General features: G+C 36.9%; 2 protein-coding genes across 8 annotated transcripts; one reads left to right on the top strand and one right to left on the bottom strand.

Moving 5' to 3' along the window:
* Window positions 1–1,974: 1,974 nt before the first annotated feature.
* On the bottom strand, window positions 1,975–7,514 carry LOC107617276 (cation/calcium exchanger 4). Of its 7 annotated transcripts, none has more exons than XM_088498083.1 (5): window positions 6,699–6,839; window positions 5,542–5,647; window positions 4,748–4,808; window positions 3,449–4,398; window positions 1,975–3,313 (listed from the first exon to the last, which is right to left on the bottom strand). In XM_088498083.1, exons 4-5 carry the CDS (start codon window positions 4,268–4,270, stop codon window positions 2,300–2,302), a joined length of 1,836 nt encoding a protein of 611 aa, XP_088354209.1. In that variant the 5' UTR covers window positions 4,271–4,398; window positions 4,748–4,808; window positions 5,542–5,647; window positions 6,699–6,839; the 3' UTR covers window positions 1,975–2,299. The 7 variants fall into 7 exon arrangements, with proteins under 7 accessions (XP_088354209.1, XP_088354210.1, XP_088354207.1 ...); XM_088498084.1 differs by having other exon boundaries at window positions 5,542–5,695; window positions 6,699–6,834; XM_088498081.1 differs by having other exon boundaries at window positions 1,975–4,398; window positions 5,542–5,711; window positions 6,699–7,514.
* On the top strand, window positions 7,498–19,122 carry LOC107617274 (uncharacterized). The gene is made up of 19 exons (XM_016319007.3): window positions 7,498–7,730; window positions 8,088–8,200; window positions 8,294–8,369; window positions 8,477–8,619; window positions 9,107–9,277; window positions 12,259–12,463; window positions 13,381–13,466; window positions 13,667–13,898; window positions 14,033–14,156; window positions 14,873–15,009; window positions 15,226–15,334; window positions 15,712–15,754; window positions 15,922–16,084; window positions 16,276–16,346; window positions 16,447–16,540; window positions 17,399–17,617; window positions 17,755–17,964; window positions 18,485–18,787; window positions 18,860–19,122. Exons 1-19 carry the CDS (start codon window positions 7,704–7,706, stop codon window positions 18,983–18,985), a joined length of 2,652 nt encoding a protein of 883 aa, XP_016174493.1. The 5' UTR covers window positions 7,498–7,703; the 3' UTR covers window positions 18,986–19,122.
* The last annotated feature ends 5,226 nt before the right edge of the window (window positions 19,123–24,348 follow it).

Raw genomic sequence — 24,348 nt, 5'->3', positions numbered from 1 at the left:
AAGGAATTGTGTTTGTAGTTGAGAGATTTGGAATTGGGTTTGTAGTCGATTTGTCAACTGGGGTTTGATTTGAGGTATCCACATGTGTTTCCTTGTTACTCTGTAAGTCACCATGTGAAAACTCTTCTACTTCATAATCAAGTAACATCACATCCCTTTTTCCCTCCATCAGTTCAGGTGTGGAAACTCCATGTTCAAAAAACACATCAACTACTCCATCATTCCTCTCTGCATGGAAGCACATCTCCCTTAGTTCATCATCACTTGTCAGAGCTCTCAGTCCCACCTCCAAGCTCCTTCCAGAAACCAGCCACCAGCACTCAACTACCTTGTCATACCCCAGCTCCTTGAAATAGTTTCTCACGAAAAAAACATCTAGGGTATCCTCATCTAAATCTCCTAAACAACTTCTATTGTCAGGTGAGTGAACCAATTTTCCATCATCATTCTTCTTAAAGGTCCCACCATGGTGGAACATGATATCCAGCAATTTTTCCATCTACAGTGAAAAACAAGTATCACAATTTATCTAATGTATGCTACTTATAATATAATCAACAAACCACAGTACAACATAATCCAATATTGTTTAAAAACAGATACTTCATCACATTGCCATTGTAAAAACACCCTCATTCCCTATGTGAAAACAGAGCATTGACAAAATCCAAACCCACACCACCCAGTACCCTAAACCCTACCTAATACTATAGCATTCAATAATTTTTCATCAACCAACACAAAATTTCCAACTCAAACTCACAACAATGGATACCTTAACTCTATAAAAGATAAATAAAAAATAGTTTATTCACTGCATGTCTACCTCTGTGTCACGGGATTCACGAGGAAGCTTTGCTCCTTCCTTCCCCGATTTTGAACGACCGATGAGCAAGTTTCGAACCTCTCCAATTTGTCTTACCACAGAAAACCTCAAAGGACTACCAGAACCCAGGCTATGGAGCTTTCAGTTCAAATGTGATGAAGAAGATGAAGTGACGAAGTCTTTGAATATGGGGGGTATAAGTTTTGGTAACTCCTTCGTGAATGAAGCGGCGTCGTTTTTATTTTTTAGCGCCAAAATACTAATACGACGCCGTTCTCCATAGTCCAGCGTGGCAAAAAAATGCCACATCATTGCCGCCGGGAAGGAGATTCAATGGAAAAGGGAGAAGGGACTCACTAGGTGCATTTTTTCCAATCTCAAGAATATAAATGGTGCAATTGGGAAGTCAGGGACTAAATCGGTGCAATTTGTGAATCTTAGGGACTACTTTGGGGTTTAACTCGGAGTTTCAATGTTCCAATGACAAGATATAGACCAAAAATATATGTTTGAAATTTTAAAGCTCCATAAATGAGAAGGAAGAGAATATTTTTATTTGCCAGAACCAGTTGACCCATTTTAAATTGGATGACAATTGTTGTTAGTATTTGATATTACAGCTGAGTAAAAAAATATTTGGGCTAAGAACTTTATTTTATTTTAGTATATTTTATTTTTTTTAGACTATTATATTATTAACAAAAAAATAAAAATAAAAAAAATTGAAAGAGCTAAAATTATAATTATATCTTTTTAGAGTTAATTTTATAAATTAAAATATCTTTTAAGATTAAAGTAATTTATATTGAATTAGAAATATGATAAATTTTAAAAAAGAATAAACTATAAAAACAAAGATAAGGAGAATCAGGAAGGATAACCTAACACAGTAACACCCTACTTATCTGCCTAAAAAATCTAGCTATTCAACCAGTCCAGTTCTCTAACTCTTGCTCAAGACAAATGAAGTTTAATTAAAAGGCCAATCATAATGAAGAACAAAAGATCTCTGCAAAGAAATCCATAAAACACTATAAATTCCTCATCTTGTCAACACAAACAAAAATAAAATTCCGACAGATGTTCTATTTTTAAGTTATTTATCACATAATCTAATACCAGATTTCTTAAGCATACGAAATGCCAAATGCCCCGAACAGAGTCATTATTATTCCATTCTGTGCAGTACGCGGTTCCAGGAGATGATGTACATTTCTTTTTCCCAGTAAATGCAAATAGACTCTACCTACTTCTATTTCGCCTGATGACTACATAATAGTGTTTTCCATATACAACAATGGCCTTCAATAGGGGCTGCAACTTATTCCTGCCATATGACTACCAATTTATATATTCCGTAAGTTTTGAGGGTCCTATCAGATGCAGGACAGAAATCATAGCAGATTGCATCAAGGCTCAAAGGGATGCTCAAACCACCTATATTGGCGGCAACATCGTTCAAATGTGAGAAGTTCAACTTGAACCATCAACTGTTATGAGGCCCATGGAAGTGCACAACCTGAACGAAAGAAACACCAAATAAAGGCCGATGAGACCAATTCCTAGTACTCGATTAGGATGCATATTGTTGCGAGGTAAAACAACAAGCGCCCATAGCAGTCCAGCGATAAGAAATCCCAGTGTGTAAAATAAGGTACTGTCTTCCGGCACCACAAACAATGCAGGTTTCTTTGACCATGCCCCGAGAAGCAATGAGATCCCCAAACCAACAAGTGTGTTGAACATAGGACCTGCATAGCACCCAGATACGGCTATCTGAACTCCGTCTTCTCCATCCAATGCTAATGCAACATTTGACATCAAATCACCCATAGAATTTCCCCATGCTAATACGGTTAATCCAAGGATGGATGGATTAATTCCAAAAATTATACCAAATGCAACCAATAGAGCCACAAGCTCATTTGCAATTATGTAGAACCACACTATGCTCATGAAGAATCCTCCAAGAACCCAAGGAATTAGATACCTACGTGGTGGATGATCAGGCCTTGTATATTTATATGCCAGAATACCAAGGGTGCATCCAATTGCAATACTAATACAATAAGATAGTATTGCACTCAAAGAACTCACACTATCTTGTGTGCTCCACAAGAAGGCTAGGAGAATGGGAGCCAATGTAGCACAGGCCACAGCATATGGCTTAGACCAGACTTCATCATTGACCATCGGAATTGTAAGCTGTCTAGGAATTGCCAATGGCACCTCCAGCAGCAAAAGAAGTTTCATAACAGAGAAAGACCTGTTGTTTTCAGTGGGCTGATCACTCCATCCCCAAGGAGGCCTTTCATCATCTAACATATGAATTTTATTTGCCTGGTTTGAATATATTGCCACGTTTGAAGACCACATCCATTGAGGCAAGGAAGGAGGTAACCGGGGTGGATCACTCTCGGTGTCTAAGTCAAGGAAAGGGCTATAGACAGAAGTATCCTCTTCAGATCCCATAGAGAAGATGCTTCCCTGGACAGGAAGCAACGGCATGACAACATCCAATTTCAAACTATGTGCATGTTTACGTAATATCTCATTGGCAGCAACAATGAATGCATAAACAACATAAATCGACACAAAAGCAATGGCTGCTCCAACGCTCACCTTACCTACAACCAAAATCACTAGCAGCGAGATAAGAGTGATTAGAAAGAAACTAACATCCCTTATAAAGCATCTGCGATCAACTTGACTCTCCTTATCTGAAACACACAGAGAAACAGCTCCAACAACAACACAGGTAACAAATAGAGCTCCACCTAACACGCTGTTAAGACCTACTTGACCTGTTTCAGTACCCACAAAGGATGCTATACTGGAAAACACATCAGGTGCACCATTACCAAGAGGAAGCAGCACGACCCCAGCCACAGTCGGGGGCAATTTCAAGAGCCTTGAGAGATGCTCAAGAGAAGGGCAAAAGTAGTCAGCCGCAGTGTTACCTAAAAGATAAAACAAAGCAGCAAGCCACACGCCCAATACTAGATAACCAAGAACTCTGACACTGCCACATGTGCAATAGAAAAACCTCAGGTAATCAAGATATCCATCCGAAGAACACTGCGGATTGGCCTTTAGGTAATCACAATGGGTAGCATAACCAGCATGGTTTCGCAACCCATTACACATTCCTGGCATAGCTGCAGGCAAATCTGTGTCTGAAGGCTCACTAATTATACTTGAACTATTGAGGCTAATTTCAACCATTCTACGGTGAGTAACCCCAGTGTGAGAATACCTATATCTCGATATTGAATTCGGAGGCAGGTGGTGTTTTGCCAAATTTGCAGATTGCCTAAGAAGCGGGTTATGAAGAATATCTTCTCGGTTGTAAAAAAAGAAAAACACAACCACCGCACAAAGGCCATTGAAAACCCTACGAAGCTTTCTGCTTCTTGGACCAAATAAGCCACTCAACTTCTTCATTACCAATCTTTTTATCACCTCCCAAAATTACTAAGATCACTCACAGCGTGGTATCAGCTCCAATATGAAAACAGCCTTATTAAAATTGAAATAAATCCACCAGCAGGATGGTGACTAACCACTTGAACCTGAGCACAAGGAGTAATCAAAGTCAAGACATGACAAGATAATATACATTATAATAGCAAATTTTTTTTTTTTTAAGAAAGAATAGTAAACAAACATAATAAACTTTCACATACTCCAAACTTGCTAATTTATAAGGATTGTCAAGTATAAACTAAAAAATATATGCCAAGGAAATCATGAACAATCCAACAAACAAAATGCATGATTCCCAATGCCATGAGCAATAAAATTTGCAAGCAAAACATAATAGTTGTTTTATGTATTACCCAATACTATCTCCTCTACCTTTTTTCTAAACCTTTAAAAGAAACTACAGAGATGAACAAATGGAATAGCTAGGTCAGTTACCTTGGATGCAAGGGTTTTCGAAGTGCAGATCCGAGACGCAACACCTTCATCTGCCAAGGTCCTAAAATCATATTTCATTGTAATCAGGAAAATGATACCAACATAGAATCAAATATTCACCATAGAGAATATTTTACCCTTAAAAAATTTTAGGATTAAAAAAGGATGTTTTGACACAAAACCATAATGTTCAAAATAAGTTTTAGTTTTCAATTAAGGTATAAAACAATAAATTTCTAGAGATGTGAGAGAGAGAGAGAGTGTGTGTGTGTGTTAACACTCTTAATTGAGTTTTGGACAAAATCCAATTCAGCAATTAAAGTATAACAGAGATTAAATAAGGACAGCTCAATACACAAGCTCCCACGTCAAATTGCTATATAACTTTATAATGTCTTACATAGTGGCTATTGATATGAGAAGGGTGGTGTGATTAGCACTGTTTTAGCAGGATAATTTACAATTTGTATCCTAGTAGAGTTGTATTGGTAGCTGAGCATTATTAGTATGTAATATCCATGCAGATCAGAAGAAAAGGTCTGGAAAGTTAAGATTACAATTGATATCACAAAAATGGCAGAAGAACATGGTTTGAAATTCATTATAGAATATAGATTATGATATGCAACTTGTTCAAAATGAGTATAAAACACACAACACATATATATTTCAAGACATTAACACTTAAACCAAAAAGTAATTCAAGCAAGCTCAAACAAAATTAAAACTGAAATAAATCAAAACTACTCAAATCGGGAAACAACGATTATCTTAAAAAAGTAAAAGCCAGTTACATCTTGACTTAAATCAGCATCCTTTTCTAGGAAGGTCTCCCTGCTACAATTATCTAGAGAATAGATGTAATAGATCTGGTCTGCAGCATTGTAGATGGAAGGACATCTGCATACAACAGGACAACAGAAACATCCAAGCCTCCATTGTAAGCATCTGTAATAGAGAAATACTGAAAAAGGCATGATGAATGAAAGTGCCTCTGCTGTAACTAACATAATTGTCAAATGAAGTCCAACTTGAATGTATCAACCAAGTAAACATTCAATGGAACTCTAATGTGGACTTTTCCAACAATGAAAAAAGTGGAGAAGAAACTCAGAATTAATACATCAAACTTCTCCTTCTTCTATTTAAAGTGATCAAAAGATGGACATGATTTTTTCTTTTGTTTCCCATGAGGATGTGAGCTTCATTTGGGGTATGCTGCCAATGGATTGCTGTATATACAAGGTGAGAGTCAAAACCCCCAACCCTTACTTAAGCAGGTGAGTGAGCTAACTATTCTACCAACCAAAGTTGGTTAAAGATAAACATCTTTAAACACATTATCTGCCCAAAATCTGTAAACACTAAACACCCATCAATATATGCTCAATGTCTTAACCCAATAAAACTCCATAATTGTAGTTAAAATGCAGCAAAAATCATTATAACCAAAATAAATTTTTAATTCAAAGAAATGAATTTGATATTTACTCCTAAAAAAGCACAAAATCCGAAACCAGAACAAATATAATGCCCTGCTTACCTCTACACATTCACTAAGAAAACACAGTATTTTGGTGAAATTTTAGTGTATTCATTGCAAACAGTAGTTAAACTATCAAACTCATATTAGTTTAAGGAAAAGTCTAGGGGGCCAACAACTTTGTTAAATTCTGGCCAGCATGTAACCAGCAAAGAAAAATGAGCCATTGGATGAAATCTCACACCAATCTCACACTATTAAAACCATCATTGATGGCTATTTGATGGCTACAAATCACAAAATTGCTGGCCCCTAGCATTCCTCTTAGTTTATATAGACATCCGATGATCATGCCCAAGCCAATAATTTGATTTAAATAACAAAAACTTTTATAAATAGTAGCGGCAACAATAACATGCAACAACGTCACATTGATCAACAACAAAAATTAGAAGAGGCGGAGCAGACCGGCGGAGCAGAAGGAAGAAGCAGGCCGCCGGAGCAGAGGAAAGCAGAAGCACATGCACGAGAGGAGCCGCCGTGCCAAAAGCAAATTGACGAGAGGGGGCGACGGCAGCAAAAGAGGCAACGCCCGCAGCACCAGAGCAGCCTAAGCACAAGAACGGGAGAGGAACCCTAGAATCGCAAATTGTAGAGCTGTAGGTTAGGATATGATTGGGTAATAATTAAGGTAGCGAAAATCCCGTTCTCCCTCGTGGAATCGGACGTTTCTACGCTTCAGGAAAAGTTATTTGTCTCAGTTCACGCTTCCGGCGTCGGATGAGGCAGGGAATAGTAGAATCGCCGTCCAAGCGCGTGGAATCGCGGATCGAGGCGCTTCCACCGCATCAAACTTGGCTGCTCAAAGGGGGAAAAAATTGGAGCCTGTCGGTGACATTTAACTTGTCTCGCAGTTGAGGTAGTCCTTGGGGTTCGTGAAATCCTCCGGTATCACTCCGGCTGGGACTGGTGGTCGGGGGCAGAGCTGTGATGGTGGTGGTGTGGTCGTCGGGAATTGTGGGGCGGAGATGGTCTGCCTCCCACTGCTTGTCAATGGGTGGAGGAGTGGGGAGCGCGGCAGGAAGAAGAAAAGCACAATGTTTTGGTTTGAAGGAGGAGGAGGAAAATGAATAAGTAGTTGGGATGTTGAAGAAAAGCACAATGTTTTGTTGGATGAAGATTGAAGAAGATGAATTAACGAAGAAAGGTTGTTGAACTTAAGCTCACGCCATGTTTTATTGTTTTTTATTGAGCAAATGATCACGCGATTTTTATTTTGGTCACAATATGAAAATTCAAGATCAAATTAAGAAAACTAAACAATAATGAGGCCCAACAATTCCCCTTGAGGCCCATTATCCAAGCTCAGAGACTTACGTACAGTGGTAGTGGTAGTGGAAGTGGAAGTGGCGGGAACAAATAATATCTCATTTCTTGAGACTTGAGAGCTTCGAGGTCGCATGTAGTTTCACCATGGACACTATGCTCTCTGTTCTCAAGGTACCCTAAGCACTCTCTTCTGTCAGTCAGAAAATTTCTTGTGCATTGCACTAAGTTCACTGTTTTTATTTCTTATTCTTTTTTTTCGTTGTTGTAGGACAAAGTTTGTTAATTTTGATACCCTATTTCGTTTTTAGAGAATAAATTATTGAAGTTTGTAAGGAAAATGAAAGGTGATTGAGTTTAGTTGGTGGGTATTGAACAAAAGGATTTGACTTTTTCTGTTTTATAAAAGAAAAAGAAGGAAAAAAAAAGGGGGGGGGGGGATGTGCATTGTGGAGAAGTTGTTATCAAATTTGACTGTTTGGGGTCATTGAATGCTTCCGAGTTTTGACATGTTTGAAATTGGATTTCCAGCAATATTTTGGGTTTTCAGATTTTCGGCCTTATCAGAAAGATGCCATTCAGAAAATTATTGAGAAAAGGGACTGCTTGGTAGTCATGGCTACTGGTAGTGGGAAATCCTTGTGGTAAATAGCATTATCTTAATATTTCACTCTTATTTGAATTTATTAGTTACCTAAATTGAAGAGTGAGATAGAAACTATACCTTTTCCAAACAGTTACCAGGTACCACCCTTGGTTGTTAGAAAGACTGGGATAGTTGTTAGCCCTCTAATATCATTGATGCAAGACCAGGTGAGTTGATTTTAGTCCAAATGCATCTTTTTTTTTCCCTCATTTCCTTGCTATTAGTTGTTCAAGTAGTGATTATCTAATATATATATAAAAAATGAGGAAAACAGGTAATGGCTTTAAAACAGCGGGGCATCAAGGCTGAATATCTTGGAAGTGCTCAGAAGGATTCCACTGTTCAGAGAAAAGCCGAGCAGGGTCAATTTGACATTTTGTTCATGACTCCGGAAAAGGCTTGCACAGTTCCTACCAGGTGTTGTAATAAACCTATGTATAATCTTAAGCTGTGTTCCTTACCTTATTTTGAGTGAACAAACTATTGATGCTCTCGTGTCGAATGACTCTAGATAACTTAAACATTTTCTTTTTATTTTTGGGATAAAATAGTGCTTGGAGTTTATTAGTTGGACCTGAAACTGTTTGTCTTGGAGGGTATCATGCCTGGGTATCTAGTTCATTAAGTCTTCTACTTCTAGTTGTGCTTATCCTGCTCCTTTCTCTGTGTTTGTGTGCTGTGTATTTTACTATGACTTGAACATTTGAGTTGAGTTATGAATCCAATGCTTCTTGTATGGTGGCATCCTTTTTGTATATTTCTTTTTGTTTAGATGATAATGCTTTTATTTGACAAAAGTTTTCTTATTGTTTGATATATTTTATGCCATAGATCATTAACTTTCGTGCATATTATGCTTTGTCTAATTGTGATTTCGTGTTATATTTCATCTCATTTTATGCAGTTTCTGGTCTAACTTGCTGAAGGAAGGAATTAGCCTTTTTGCTGTTGATGAAGCTCATTGTATATCAGAATGGGGGCATGATTTTAGGGTGGAATACAAGAACTTACACAATTTACGTAGTGTTCTGCTAGATGTTCCTTTTGTTGGCTTAACTGCAACTGCTACTGAAAAGTAAGTACCTTGTGTTTGGCTGATAGTGAAGCATACCATTACTAGTTATCTTGTATTATTCTTCTCTTTGTCTTAATGAAATTCTTCTATCAAAGGAAACAAAAAGAAGCATATCATTGCTGTATTTTACAGTGATCCTGATGCACATTATGTACCTCCTTTATCTTTTACATATTTTCCTCTTCATCTGCTTTCTGTCGACAATTTTATTATGGTTTTCTACTTTGACTTGGAAGCTTTATCACCATCCTTTGCTAGTTTGAGTGAACTAGAAATTTCAGTCTCTGTAAATAGAAATTTCATCTGTTTTTCTCTCTCATCCATACATTTTTTTTCAATCTTCCTGCAAATAATGAGGGCTAATACTGAAGAAATATGAAAGGATTACAAAATCAAAAGATCGAGCTGTGAAGACTAAAGTAACCACATAATATAATACTATTGTTTTTTGGCATAGAACAATCATAATAAAAGGCTCCTCTGTCATAGATTCATAGTGCAATTTGTTGCCTGAGAAGTATTGTTTTTCACAATTTATTTCTGTTTCTTCGGGAAAAAGAAAAACGAAAAAGAAGAAAAAGCTATACTACTCTTAATAGAGTAAGCTAGGAAACTCTCTAACCAGATTAGAAGAGTTTTGAGTTGACAAACTAACCCTGCCAGGTAGGACTGCCAGCTAGATTAGGATAACTAACTTATGAGCTAAATACCTAGTCTATCCTTTATGTAACTTCTCCCACAAGCCTCCTTTACAGTTGTATATAAGCAGCGAGAGAGAGCTAACAGAAATTCAGTTACTCAATTTTACACATTCAAAAAATATGCTCTCTCTCTCTCTCTCTCTCTCTCTCTCTATTCAATTTTCTGTTATGGAATCTGAGCTACAATTGCATAACAGCAATGGAGATTCTGATCCACTCCTCACTGAAGCGCTCAATTCCGCCACCTCCTCTCCCTGTTTCTGAAGTACTGCCAAGGACTGCTGCCTACTCTATCGTAGAAGCTTGAGATATAAACTTTCTCCTATGGCTCCACCAAGCACTCGCTGCCATCAAGGGCAACAGACTCTACAGACCCATTTGGAAAATCTTGGCAGTGGTAGGCCTTATGTTTGAAAGAGATTATTAGTGATGAACAAAACCTTTAAAATGGTGCTGTTTGTGGCAAGAAATGAATTGTCCAGTTCAGGAGTTAGTGACTAATAGAGTGAACTGAGTAAAAGTCTAAAAGATCTGGCCCATACACTCATGCACACTTCCACACACGTAGTTTCCCTCGAACCTAGGTTAGTAAGTGAAGCCTTGGCCTTATCTCAGTGGTTTGCTGCAATGAAAGAAGAGTTTCAAGCCCTCTCTTGCACTTCCACTTGGTTCCTCTTCCCCCAACCCGCACTGTCATTGGCTGTAAGTGGGTCTTTTGTGTAAAACAGAACTTAGATGGCAGCATCAATAAGTTAAAGGCTTGCCTTACCACCAAGTGTTTCTCACAAAAGGTTGGCTTTGATCATTCGGAGACTTTTTCACCCATTGCGAAGCCTGCAACTATTTGGGTGGTTCTAGCTCTTGTCCTTACAAATGGTTGGGTCCTGAGGCAGTTAGATGTGAACAATTTCTTCCTAAATGGTGTGCTCACTAAAGAAGTGTACATGAAGCAACCAGAATGGTTCTTGGATGGGTCTGGGCTAGTGTTCAAGCTGAACAAATCGTTAAAACAAGCACCATGGCATGATTTGAAACACATAAAGCCTGACTCAAGAGCTTGGGGTTTAGCAGTGCCAAGTGTGACCTCTCTCTTTATCAAGACTCATCAATCTCATGTTAACTATGTCCCTATGTACGTGGATGATATAATCATCACAGACTCTTCTCCTTTCTACATTCAAGAGCTCATCACTCTTAACAGCAAATTTGCACTCAATGATTTAGGGGACTTGCACTATTTCTTAACATGTGTGCAAAAGCGCCCAAATGGTTTATTGTGTGGGTCGCGGGATAAATATGTTTGAGACCTCCTCCAAAAGAGCAAAATGAACAAAACCAGAGCTCTCTCCATTCCAATGGTCTCTGCTCTCAAATTCTCATATAGTGGCAGTGATACTATGGATAATCCTACTCTCTATAGATCAATTGTAGGAGCTTTATAATATGCAACTGTTACAAGACCCCCGATCTCCTTTAGTGTGAGTGCTATAATGCTAGCTCACAATCCTGTGTTGCATAACAGATCAAAGCACATGGAGTTAAATCTCTTCTTTGTGAGAGAAAGGGTCATGGAAGGAAGGCTACTGATTGTTTATATTCCCACTGATGAACAACCAGCAGATATGGTAACTAAGGCAGTATCTAAAGCAAAGTTTCTGAGCCTAAGAGAGAAATTACTTGCAACAGTTCTCCAAAGTAGTAGAGTGTCCAGTTTCAGGGGGCATAAATAGAGTGAGCTGAGTAAAAGTCTAGAAGAGTTAGAAACAGTTAAGCTAATCTGTTAGGCAGCTAGAGCAAGTGCCATCTACGATAGATTCCCCTAAGTAACTTAAGCATGTAAGACTCTTCTACCCTTTGCACTAGCTTGCTGAACAAGCTTCTCCTCTATTTATATAAGCACAGATTCACTGTTTCAATAGTTAGTGCTTAAGAATGAACATTTCGCACTATTCTCTCTGATTCACTCTCTCTCTCTCTCTCTCTCTCTCTCTCTCTCTCTCTCTCATTTTTAGTGAATCTCCCAAGTTGTTGCCAACTCTTTCATCGTCACAGAATCTTACTATGTCTGTTGGGTATTTTTACTTTTATGAAGCTCTCTTTTGAATATTTCTTTATTGGTCTTTCTACATTCTAAACTTTGTTCGGTGTTTTTATGTGATGCCTCTTTTAGTTACCTGCTGTACGCCTGTACTTCATAGTTTCATCAATAATATGCTTAACTTTATTTTGTGAAATGAAACAAACACCACAGTCATGGTCATTTACATGATATACTGCCAGGGTTCGATTTGACATTATCAACTCCCTGAAGTTGAAGAATCCATATGTTTTGGTTGGTTCATTTGATCGCTCCAATCTTTTCTATGGGGTCAAGCCATTTAGCCGTGGACAATCTTTTGTTGATGAACTTGTACAAGAAATTTCAAAAGTTGTTAGTAGTGGTTCAACTATAATTTACTGCACAACAATAAAGGACGTAGAGCAGGTAAATATACTTGAAATGTGATGGGAATTTTGCATGCTTCTATATAACTACTATCCACATGAACCTTAAACTCATCTGATTGCTACTTTTGTTTCTGTATTGAAAGTAATATTCTAGTTCTTTTTCTTGGAAGAGTTTACACATTTGATAAGCTGAGAGACAAATTTCCTGAATTTACCACTTGTGAAATTTTATCTTTTGGGCATAGTAATTCAAAGTAGTTCTGCAGGGTACTATATAATCAGATGGCATATATTTTAATCATTAAAGACAAATATGTGAACTTTCAACCCATCACATTATAAGAGAAATTTGTATAACTATAAAATTGCTTCACTAGCGTCAGCTATGGATTCTTTCATATGGGGAAGTTCTTTTTTATTATTATAATTTTAATTATTTTATTAATATCTTTTTTTAATTCTTTATTTTAAATTATTAAAAAAGAGTAAAAGATGCCATGCCGCCACTCGGACTCGAATCGAGATGCTCTAGCACTGCTTCCTAAGAGCAGAGTGGTTGTGGAAGATGTTTTCTTGTTGTTACCCCCCTTTTTTTGAAGAAAGAGTTGAATTGGTTAGTTATCCAGTAAAGTAACAAGTAAAAAAAATAGCAGTAATAGATACTTTCTCAATATTAAGAGAGTAAGACCGGAAATGGAAATAGAATAGTTAGGTTGGCGGCAACAATATTGAAGTGAAATATTTGCCTGGCATAATGCCTAAAATTTGATGTCTTTATATGTAGTTCTACAACATGTTTTCCGTTTTTTTTTAAAAAAAATCTAAAACTAGTGATGTGTCCCTGTTTTATCTATTTACTGGCACTCTTTGGGAGTTTTCCAGTTGAAATATGCGCGAACAGATTGACTGTGGCCTTTTCTTTTGTTAATATTTGCTTGATCTTATTTTACATAGATATCCAAGTCACTTGCGGAAGCAGGAATTGAGGCTGGAATGTACCATGGCCAAATGGATAAAAAATCTCGTGAAGAGTCTCATAGGTTAATATTCTGTCTTGTGTACTTTCAGAATATCAAATGAATCATTTCCCTTATGGTCCTTGTGAGTGCAGAGCTTGCTCCTTCCCAATTCCCATATCCATTTTCTTCTTTTCTTCCCTCGTGTTTTTTGTTATGTTGAATATGCTAGTGTGCTTTGATGTGCTTTTAAGCCTAACTAAACTGTTCACAAATTTCTTTAGGTTATTTGTCAGGGATGAACTGCAAATCATGGTGGCTACTATTGCTTTTGGCATGGGCATAGATAAGCCTAACATAAGACAAGTGATTCATTATGGTTGCCCTAAGAGTCTTGAGTGCTACTACCAGGAAAGTGGGCGCTGTGGTAGAGATGGTATAGCTTCTGTTTGTTGGCTTTACTACACAAGAAGTGACTTTGCAAAGGGTGACTTTTATTGCGGAGACCTAAAAACAGTATGTTTACATATCAGGAACAGTAGCTAATATTCTACGGTTTAGTGTACATTGAAGTTGCCACTTCATGCATATTTCACATTACAAGTTATAACCATTTCCTGCCTAATATATTCCGGCTTCCAATTTGCCAGGAAACCCAAAAAAGAGCTGTTATGGAGTCATTGCTCGCTGCTGAACGTTATTGTGTGCTTGCAACTTGCAGGAGAAAGTTCTTGCTTGAACACTTTGGGGAACAATATCCAGCTGATAGATGTGGTTTGGCTTTCACTTGTACCCTTCAATATAATCATACAGTTTTAGTAAAATAAAAGCTTAAGCTACATTATTAGCCTGCTTTTTCATTTGCTCGACTTAAAGCAGCATTTTTCTTGCCCTGGGCTATAACCTAGTAAAATCCATTGCATCTATTTAACTTGCGATGCATGTTATTTACTTCTCCCTTTTTAATTTTCTTTGTGTAGTGGGAATTGTATATCATCTTTGGTTTTGCTCACCATTGAAAACATGGTCTTCGTACTCTGTTTCTTTGTTCTTTCATATTGATCTTGTCTCTTGATACCAAGGTTCCTGACAAATTAGACCTTCACACAAAGTGTAACATGGCCTAACATGTTACTACCAACCAATACAATTTGTCTAACTATTGTCAGTATCATTATTTGAGCAGAAAAGATGTTAGTTCTTAAGAGTTCTGGTTTAGTACTTTAGTATAATGACTTGTTATAGACGGAAAGGACAAGATCTGCAGCTTTTGAGCTTATGAACTCTGAATCACAAGGTAGCAATCATAATTTATTGTGTCAAGGCTCAGACTTTGAAAGTGACTACCATGTCAGATAGTAATTTTTACTACTGATGATTACCTTGTTGCGCTTGATAAATTGAATCCTGGTTATGAATATGTTATCTTTCAATGTTCCGTGTTACTTATTTAGTTACATATTCATATTTTATTTCATATCTTGTTGCAGGAAACTGTGATAACTGCACAGTCTCAAAGAAGGAGCGCGACATGTCTAGAGAAGCATTTCTTCTAATGGCTTGCATTCATTCATGCAAGGGAAAATGGGGTCTTAATATGCCCGTTGATATCTTGCGTGGGTCTCGAGTAAGCTTTTCAAAATTAAAGCTAAGAAACATATTAACATTTTATTTAAACTAAAAGTACTATTTCACTTAGAGTCATTGTTTGGTATGTAGGATCTTAGTTTTGTTGGTATCATTTCTTTGTGTTCTTTTCAGTACACATTCTCCATTATCTTACCCTTGTACTTTCCATACTTTTTTGAACTGCTGATAATGGTATATGCTTGTGGTGTTGCAGGCGAAAAAGATTCTCGATGCCCAGTTTGATAAGCTTCCCCTTCATGGACTTGGAAAAACTTATGCACCAAACTGGTGGAAAGCACTCGGGCATCAGTTGATCGCTCATGGTATGTAGAGTGCAAAAACGTACTCAGTTTCTGTTATCTTTTGATGGTTTTAGGAAATGGAAGAAAGCCAAATATCTTGTGGTAGTGTAGTCTATGCCACTATTTGGTTTATTTGGTTGGAATAAAGTTCTTGTACCCTTTGATGACATACTTTTCGACACAACTCTTATGGGAAAGATTAGGAATTTGGCATATATTTTGATTGAAAGGATGATCTTTTAATAGGGAATTTCCTTTAAATAGTTCATTTGGTTTATCCAAAGACATATGGCATGATAATTTATGATTAACACGATGACAGAACATTTTCTTTTATACAACAAATGCCATTACCAAAAAGTACTAGATGCAATTTATTGTCTTCTACTGATCCACAGGTTATTTGAAGGAAACTGTCAGTGATGTGTACAGAACTATAAGGTAGGTTATTCAAGTTATTGGGTAGACTACATTAATTATTTAAATTCCATTAATAAAACTTTTTATTGTCTATAAGTTCATCTACCGTGCGCTGATGTTTCTCCAGATCTTATTATGTTTCAAAGTGAATGTATACTCAGCTATAAAATTTGTTCTTCATGAATCAGTGTCAGTTTAAAAGGAGAACAATTTTTGGCCTCTTCTACACCTGATTATCAACCTTCCTTAGTTTTGTCACTGACTGCTGAGTTGCTCGGAGAAGAGGAAAATATGAGCACACAAGAAGAATCAAAAACTCTGGCCACTTCAGATTTAGACGGGTTTTCAGAGGTTGGTAATTCGATGGCACTATGTTTATTCAACTACCTTTTTCCTCTCCTCCTCGGTAATGCTCCATGGAAAGGTGGCCTTATTACCTTCCATTTATTGTTAGTAAGATACATTAGCTTTATGTCATATGCCGTACAGATACATTTGGCATCCATTAACAATAGATCTTTGCATTCTAACCCTCTATTCAGGTTGAGCGACAGCTCTACCAGATGCTTTTAGAAGAAAGATTAAAGCTTGCAAGAAGTGTTGGAACTGCTCCGTAGGTTTTTATTAATTTTTGAAACATTTTTAAGGCTACCAATTCTTGCAATTCCTTTGATCAATAGTTTTTTCATAAAGCTCTTTTACCTTCTTTGTAGATATGCCATATGTGGCGATCAAACAATTAAGAAAATTACTCTTGTAAGACCATCTACAAAAGCAAGGCTAGCAAACATTGACGGTGTGAATCAGGTAGATTTTCTAATTTCCTGATTTTGGTCTGTATTTTCAAGCTTAAGGGCTGCAAAAATGATTATTTTTATTTCTATCCTTATACCTGTGATAAGAATTGGAATTTTTCCCCATTTTACTTTCTTAGTCTGGTTGACAAGGTTGAAGGCATCTATTGAATACTTTTTAAGTAATTTTCCTTTCTCTGTTAATAAATAATAAATAGGTAAAACACAAAATAAACAACCACATTGCATCAAAGGAATGAAAATTCTTTTTGGTAGAGTGAAAAGAGAGTTAGAATTAATTTTCCTATTTGAGTTCATGTTTTCCATTGTTTGTTAAAATTCAATGCTGGTTCACATGATGTTTCTATTCCTGGCTGATTTCCTTACTTTCTGGTTTTCAATGAAAACTGAACTAATAGGTTTATAATTTTATGGAGTTCCATTCCCTGATGCATTGGACACTCTTTTCACAATTTTAATAAAAAAGCTTATGTAGTTTAAGCAGACATTATTTTTGACAAATTATTTGATTCTTGATTTTGTTTCTATTTTTTTTTTTTTTAAATATCTATTGTTTTATATTTTGTTTTGTCAGAATAATGAATGTTGATGGGTGATAGTCAATCATAATCAAACCATTCTACTGCTGGATTTCAGTGTCTATTAAATTCTCTCTGAATTTTTTCCCCTACATGGAAGCCAGTACTATAGGTATTAAGTAGTAGGTATTTTAGCAGCATTTACAATGATGGTAGAGTGCAGTATGATTAATCCTTTCATTGGTTAATCATTTGACAATAGTCTACATACCAAAGCATGCTGTTTTTTTCTTTCTATTATCTAAATGACTTGCTCTGACTATTTTCTGCAGCACCTAGTAACAAAATATGGAGATCATTTTCTTAGAGTTATCCAGCAACTGTCACAAGGATTAAACTTATCATTGGACGGGGAAGCTAATTTACTAAATAACGAAGTAAGGAAATTATCTACAGTGTCAGTAAAAAACAGTTCAAAGAAGTTGACACCAGCAAAGTTTGAAGCATGGAAAATGTGGCATGAAGATGGTCTTTCTATTCAGATGATTGCTGTATGTCATTATTCTATTGTCACTCTTTCAGATTTATCGTTCATGTGTCTTTGACTTCTTACTTTACCCTCTGCTTCCCCTGCTTCTTCCTCCACCAAACCAATGAATTCAAATAAACAAAATCTTTGTAATCTCAGAACTTTCCAGGTAGATCAGCTCCTATAAAAGAGCAAACTGTTGCTGAATATCTGTTGGAAGCTGCACAAGAAGGATTACCTTTTGATTGGAGTAGATTCTGTGAGGTGATAGGACTGACGCAAGAGATCGAATCTGAAATTCAGGGTGCTATTTTAAAGGTTGGATCTAAAGATAAGCTGAAGCCTATAAAAGATGAATTGCCAGAAAATGTGAGTTTGTTACCTTTATTATTCGAGTACTTTGATAATTGATAGTTTGTTTGATACATATGGTTCATTGTATGTTGTGTTTCTATCCAATGACCAATCAGAGTGGATAATGGTCAATGAGCAAGATTAGAAACAGCTGGGTACTTCAGCAACAAGTTGTAAATTGTAACTAACACTGTTTGGATACAGGGTATAAGTATGGAGGAAATTTTAATGGATGATTTTTGTGTGTAAATTCATACATGGAGCTTATTCATGAAAATTTTCATCCCATGAAATCCCTCAACCAAACATACCTCTACAGTATCGTCGCAGAATAGAGATTTTTATTATTATCTTTTTCACCCGTTAAGTTTTTCTCGTGTTAATAAGCATTTATCATTAATGAATGAAATTGAGTGTATCAAAAACCTATGCAAAGTTCATTTTCATATAATGCATGTCAGTAATATTTTGTAATCTATTTGAAATGCTTGTCACTTAGTTGAGCTTGCAATTGAATAGTTTTTCAATCTCGCAGGTCACTTATCAGCACATCAAGACTTATTTGACAATGCAAAGCTGTGGTGTATCCAAAGATGACATCCAGACTCAGAAAGACAGCGAATCGGAAATACAGCAAGTGGAAACGCATTGTGAAGCCAACATTTCTGACCACAGCTTGATGGAAAAATGTGACTTGGAAATGGATAAAGTAGCATCTAGACCAGTGGAATTCACAACCAAACGTCAGAAAGTCAGTGACATGAAGGAAATAAATTCAACTGACTTCAAAGCTACTGAGAATTCTATATTAGAGTGGCTAAAGCACCATGATGAAGGGGTTAGTGAAAACTCTAAACGTGTCTTTGCTTTGTGGTTGCAATTCTAAAAAGGTTTTGTTTATTGGTTTCAGGCTACTTTGGTTGAAATTCAAGGGCACTTCAACGGGTCTGGCGAAGATTGTGTGGTTGATCTGCTGAATTTATTGGAAAGTGACTTTTTAATTTATAAAAAAGGTGGCATGTATAGGGTCCTGTAATTAAGTAGATTGTGTGGTTGAACCACTGAATTTCAACGGCCAACTGCATCTTTGCGACTTTGCCAAAGGATAATGTTCTTACATGATCTTTTTCACACCCAGGTAGATTTTATCGGAGATAACTCTTTGAACACAAACTACAGGTACTTAACCATGGTAGGTACTTCTCTTGACTAGTATTTGAACCATGGTAAATCCGGTTGTGGGAACTTAACCTCTTCGGCTGGATCCAATTTAAGTTTAGAATAGAGTAATATCAAAACTAACCATGAAAGATTATGATGCTAATAAATTTGATTATAAAAAAATTAAAATTAATTTGTAACTATTAAAGATGGATTTTGATAGACAAAATTATCCAAATCTTAAAAAACTACAAAAAATAATGATGTGACTGTTGCCAATACACACCAAGACAACGACTTTTTTGACGCTGGTGTTTTGTGGGTGCTTTCCTCAAATACGATCTCGTCCTCTACACCTGATTCAAACCACCGCCAGATGTTCAGACTAAGATCGGGGGTGGTGGTGCGTGACAATTATATCCTTTCGCCGAGTTGGGATTCAAAACGATAACGGAAAATGTTGACCTAGAAGGGTGGAGACTGAACTGTCTGTTTTGGTTGATGATGTAGATGGGGACAAATTGTTAATAGTAGTCCTTATACTTTAAAACGATGCCATTAACAATTTGTTTTAGAATAATAATAATTAATTAATTTGTATGCCATTCATAAGGTTTTTTTCCTTTTTGGTTTCACAAAATTCATGGTGCCATCATCAACAAGAATAAGAAGAACAAGAAAGAGTACCTGCGCTTAAGAGCAGAATTGCGTGGAGATGAGATCTGAAGTGCGGAAGCGTTGTCCAGAAGATGGCAATCTTGCTTGTTGGAGGGGATTGATATTGCATTGACCATGGCGTTAACATTTGAGAGCATAGAAGGAGAAGAAGAGGAGGAGGAAGAGATGGCTAATTTTGAAGACGAAGAGGAACAAGAAGAAGAAGTGTTATTAGTGCTGAGAGATCTAAATCATGTTCGAGAATAAGTTGTTGCAGCTAACTGTTATAAGAAGAAGAGGAGAAAGATCTCATGTCATGTTAAAGGGGTGCACCACCATAATAGTTATAACATGGAGTAAGCAAGGTAGGCGGCGGCAGCGATGGCGGTGGTAGCGGTGGTTCTTCGAAGTAAGACGAAGAAGTAGGAGGGATGTGGAGCTGGTGAAGGAAAGGATCTCTCATGGTTGAGAATGGATCCCCAAAGTAGTAGGTGGTGGTGTCGTTTTCAAGTTGTTGTTGCCAGTGATATGATGAGGGCGGTTCATCGGAAGCGGTGGCAGCACTGCCATATGGTCCTCCACGGAGTATACAAAAGGACCGTTTCGAAGTATAAGGACTAATTTGTCTATTAACAATTTGTTCTCCATCCACGTCATCAACCAAAACGGATAGCTCAGTTTTCACCCATCTAGGTCAGCATTCTCCATTACTGTTTTGAGTCCCAACTCGACGGAGGAATATAATTGTCACGCGTTTTATAAGGTGAGGGATTTAAATGTATTTTTCAATCTTAAAGAACGAAAATGTCCGCGTTTAAAAAGGTTAGAGACTTATTTATTTTTTATTCTAATTTTTTTATGATCAAATTTATGAATATTATAATTTTTCATAGTCAGAGTTTTAGCATTTTATTCAATGAATAAATAAAATTGGTCATTCTTAAAAATGTATAGCGTTGGCAATATGGTCCATGGTAGTACAGAGGCTTCGTAGTTAGATGGCAATTGACCTCAGCAATCGGGAAGAGTGGCAGTTTGGGAGAGATGGCCTGACTAATGTCTTTAGAGACTCTAGCATATACCAACACATCACACTATTTTTTTTGGCTATTTGAGTTACACAGCAGTGTCGTCGTTTCTATGGGGTTCAACATGCCAACTATCAGGCCTCAGCACGCCATTACGGAAATAGGATTAGGGGTAACGAGTTATGGAGGTCAAATTTAAAAGACCAAATTGAAGTTTGGATCAAACTTCAGAAACTAATACGAGTCTTTAACACAGGTTTACCATAAAAAATATATCATGATCATCCAATATTAAGTATAATTTTTTCCAAAGCTTTAAACTACTAGATAAATACCTTTGCACGAATGGCATTTATAGATATGTATATATAGTGGCCAATTTGTTCCCCTAACGCGTTATTGGCTAGGGGTGTTCATGGTTTGGTTAATCTAAAAATCAAATTAGTTTTTTGGTTAATCAAAAATATAATTTTGGTTAATTAACTAAACTAGTTGTACATGATAAAATTGGTTATTAATCAGTTAGTAAAATTTGAAATCGATTTTTAATTGATTATTAAAATAAAAACCAATTTTTAAAAAATAACCAGTTTTTATATAGAAAAACCGATTTTTACACCAAAAACCGATTTTTACACCAAAAAATTGGTTTTTATACCAAAAATTAGTTTTTACAACTAAAAGCCGGTTTTTACACAAATTAATTTTTTTACATACAAAAACCCAAATTTTTAACCTTTTTTTTAATTGAATTTTTTTAATCTAAAAATTAATTTTTTTCTTTCTAAATGATACAAGTAACATTTGTAAATAATGAAATCCTTTCCATTGCTTCGTTCCTTTTTCTTTCTATCTCTTTTCAACATTTTCTATAAAGAATTTTTTCTAATGTAAATAATTTTCTTTCTAAATGATACGAATAACTTTTTCTTATCTCCTTCTCTCCATCTCTCTCCTTCTCTCCCCTCCTCTCCTCTCTTCCTTCTCTCTCTCTCTCTCCCCTTCCCCTCTTTCTCTCCCTCCCCTCTCTTTGTCTTCCTCTCTCTCTCTCATTTTTCTCTCGCCTCCTCCTCTCTTCCTTTTCTCTCTCTCCCCCTCTTCTCTATCTCTCTCTCTCCCCATGCTCTCTCTTTCTCCCCTTCCCTCTTTCTCTCTCCCCTCCTCTCCCTCTCTCCTTCCCTCTCCCCTCTTCTCTTTCTCTCTCTCTCTCTCCTTCTCTCTTTTTGTCTCTCTCCCCTCCTCTCTCTCTCTCCCCTCTCTCTTACTCTTTCTCTCTCCTTGCCTCTTTCTCTCTCTTCTTCTCTCTCTCTTCCCCTTCTTCTCTCTTCTCATCTCTCTCCTCCTCTATCTCCTCCTCCTCTCTCTCTCTCTCTTCTCTCTCCTCTCTCTCTCGTTTTGGAGAGAAGAGGAGAAAAGAGAGAGAAGAGGGATAGAGAGTGAGAGAAGGCTGAGAGAAAAAGAGAAAAGAGAGAGTAGAAAGAAAAGAGGAGAAGGAGAGAGAAGGAAGAGAAGAAGAAGAGGAGAGAGAGGGAAGGGGAGAGAGAGAAAGAAAGAAAGAAGGAAAGGAAAGAAAAGAGAGAGGAGCGAGAGAGAGAGAGAGAGAGAGAGAGAGAGAGAGAGAGAGAGAGAGAGAAAGAAAAAAGGAGAGAGAAACAGAGGAGAGGGGAGATAGAGAGAGAGAGAGGAGGGAGAGGGGATAAAGAGAGAGAAGGGGAAAGAGAGGAGAAATGAGAGAGATATGGGAGAGAGAGAGAGAGGAGGATATAGAGGAGGGGAGAGAGGGAAAGGGGAGGAGAGAGAGGAAGAAAGAGAAGGGAGGGGGAGAAAGAGGGTAAGGAGAGAGAGAGGAAGAGACAGAGGGGAGAGGAGAGAGAGAGAAGGAGAGAAAGAGAAAAGCGGGAGAGTAAAGGAGAGAGAGGGAGAGGAGAGAGATAGAGCATGGGGAGAGAGGGAGAGAAGGATAGAGAGACAAAGGAGAGAGAAAGAAAGGGAAGGTGGAGAAAGAGGGGAAGAAGAGAGAGAGAGAAAAAAGGGGAGGGGAGAGAGAGAGAGAGAGAGAGGGGGGAGAGGGGAGAGAGAGAGAGAGAGAAAGAGAGGGAGAAGGGGAAAAAGAGAGATAGGTGAGAGAAAGAGGAGAAAGAGAGAGAGAGAGAGAGAGAGAGAGAGAGAGAGAGAAAGGAAGAGTGGAGGGAAGGGAGGGGGAGAGGGAGAGAGAGAGAGAGGGAAAAGAGTGTGAGAGAGAGAGAGAGAGAGAGAGGGAGAGAAAGAGGGGAGAAAAGAAGAAAGAGAAGGGAAAAAAGAGAAAAGAGAGAAAAGAGAGAATTTAATTTGGTTTTGGTTAACCGGTTAAAAATTGATTTTTTTTAATTTAATTTTGGTTAACCAAATCTAAAAAATATGGATATGATTTTTAAAATTGTTTTATTAAACTGATGAACCAAAATGTGATTATAATTTTTTAACCGATTAACCACATTTTAGTTTTTTTATGAACACCCCTAATTAGCTAAATGGTTGTTTTAGTGAGCCACGAAGGCTGTGACAAGGCATGCTACCATTAGATTGCTATTGATTTTTTTTTTTAATTAATTTGTCTTATTGAAATTTAGTGAGCCACGAAGGCTGTGACAAGGCATGCTACCATTAGATTGCTATTGATTTTTTTTTTTTAATTAATTTGTCTTATTGAAATTTGTTGCCGCAAACAGAGAACTTTTAAGGGAATAAAATTTACACTATTTTTTATATTGGATTGCCAATAGTGTTTTTTTGGACTATAGACTATTAGTGTGTTAATTTTAAATGTAGCACCGGTTGATTTTAGATACAAATTTCTATTTCGAACAAATTGAAAAATTTGAGATTAAGAAATCTAACCTATTTATATACCTTCTACAATTTTAAAAAACATTAACAATTAAAATTTTTAAGTATATCACTTATCTTATTTTCATAGAGAAAAAAATTAGCCTAAAATTTAAGCTCTCGAATAAAACATACAAAACAAGGTTAAAAGTGATTTTTCTTTTTCTAGTAGTGTTAACTCTTATGAGAATTTACTCCCATAGCCAAAAACTCTTAAAGACAATCTATCTATGATAGTTAAATAAAGGGTTAAGTATAATTTTGGTCTCTAAAATCGGGGCTGAAAATTTATTTCGTCCCCAACCTTTTTCTCGCTACAACATGATCCCAAAGGTTTAATTTAGTTTTAAAATCGTCCTTCGGACAAAAATACCCTTCCCCCTTCTTTCCAAAATCACCCAGAAATAGAACAGAAGCTGAAGCTGAACCAAAACCCACAACCACCACCATCATCTTCATTGAAGCATCAGTAACAACAACAATCCAACAATGTAATAAACATTAAAAAAAACAACTAGAAGCAGAAGCAGAAACAATGAAATTAGAATCAAAACCAAAACCAGAAGCACAAACAACCAGAAGCACGAGCAGAATGAAATTGAATTAGAAGCAAAATCAAAACCAGAAGCACAAGCAACCAGAACCAAAAACACAAGCAACCAGAAGCAAAACCAGAACCAGAAGCAGA

The sequence above is a fragment of the Arachis ipaensis genome, chromosome B9, assembly GCF_059453495.1.
Source record: "Arachis ipaensis isolate K30076 ecotype BB chromosome B9, ASM5945349v1, whole genome shotgun sequence".
In the NCBI taxonomy this organism is placed as follows: Eukaryota; Viridiplantae; Streptophyta; class Magnoliopsida; order Fabales; family Fabaceae; genus Arachis; species Arachis ipaensis.
This window is presented reverse-complemented; position numbering and strand designations above follow the sequence as displayed.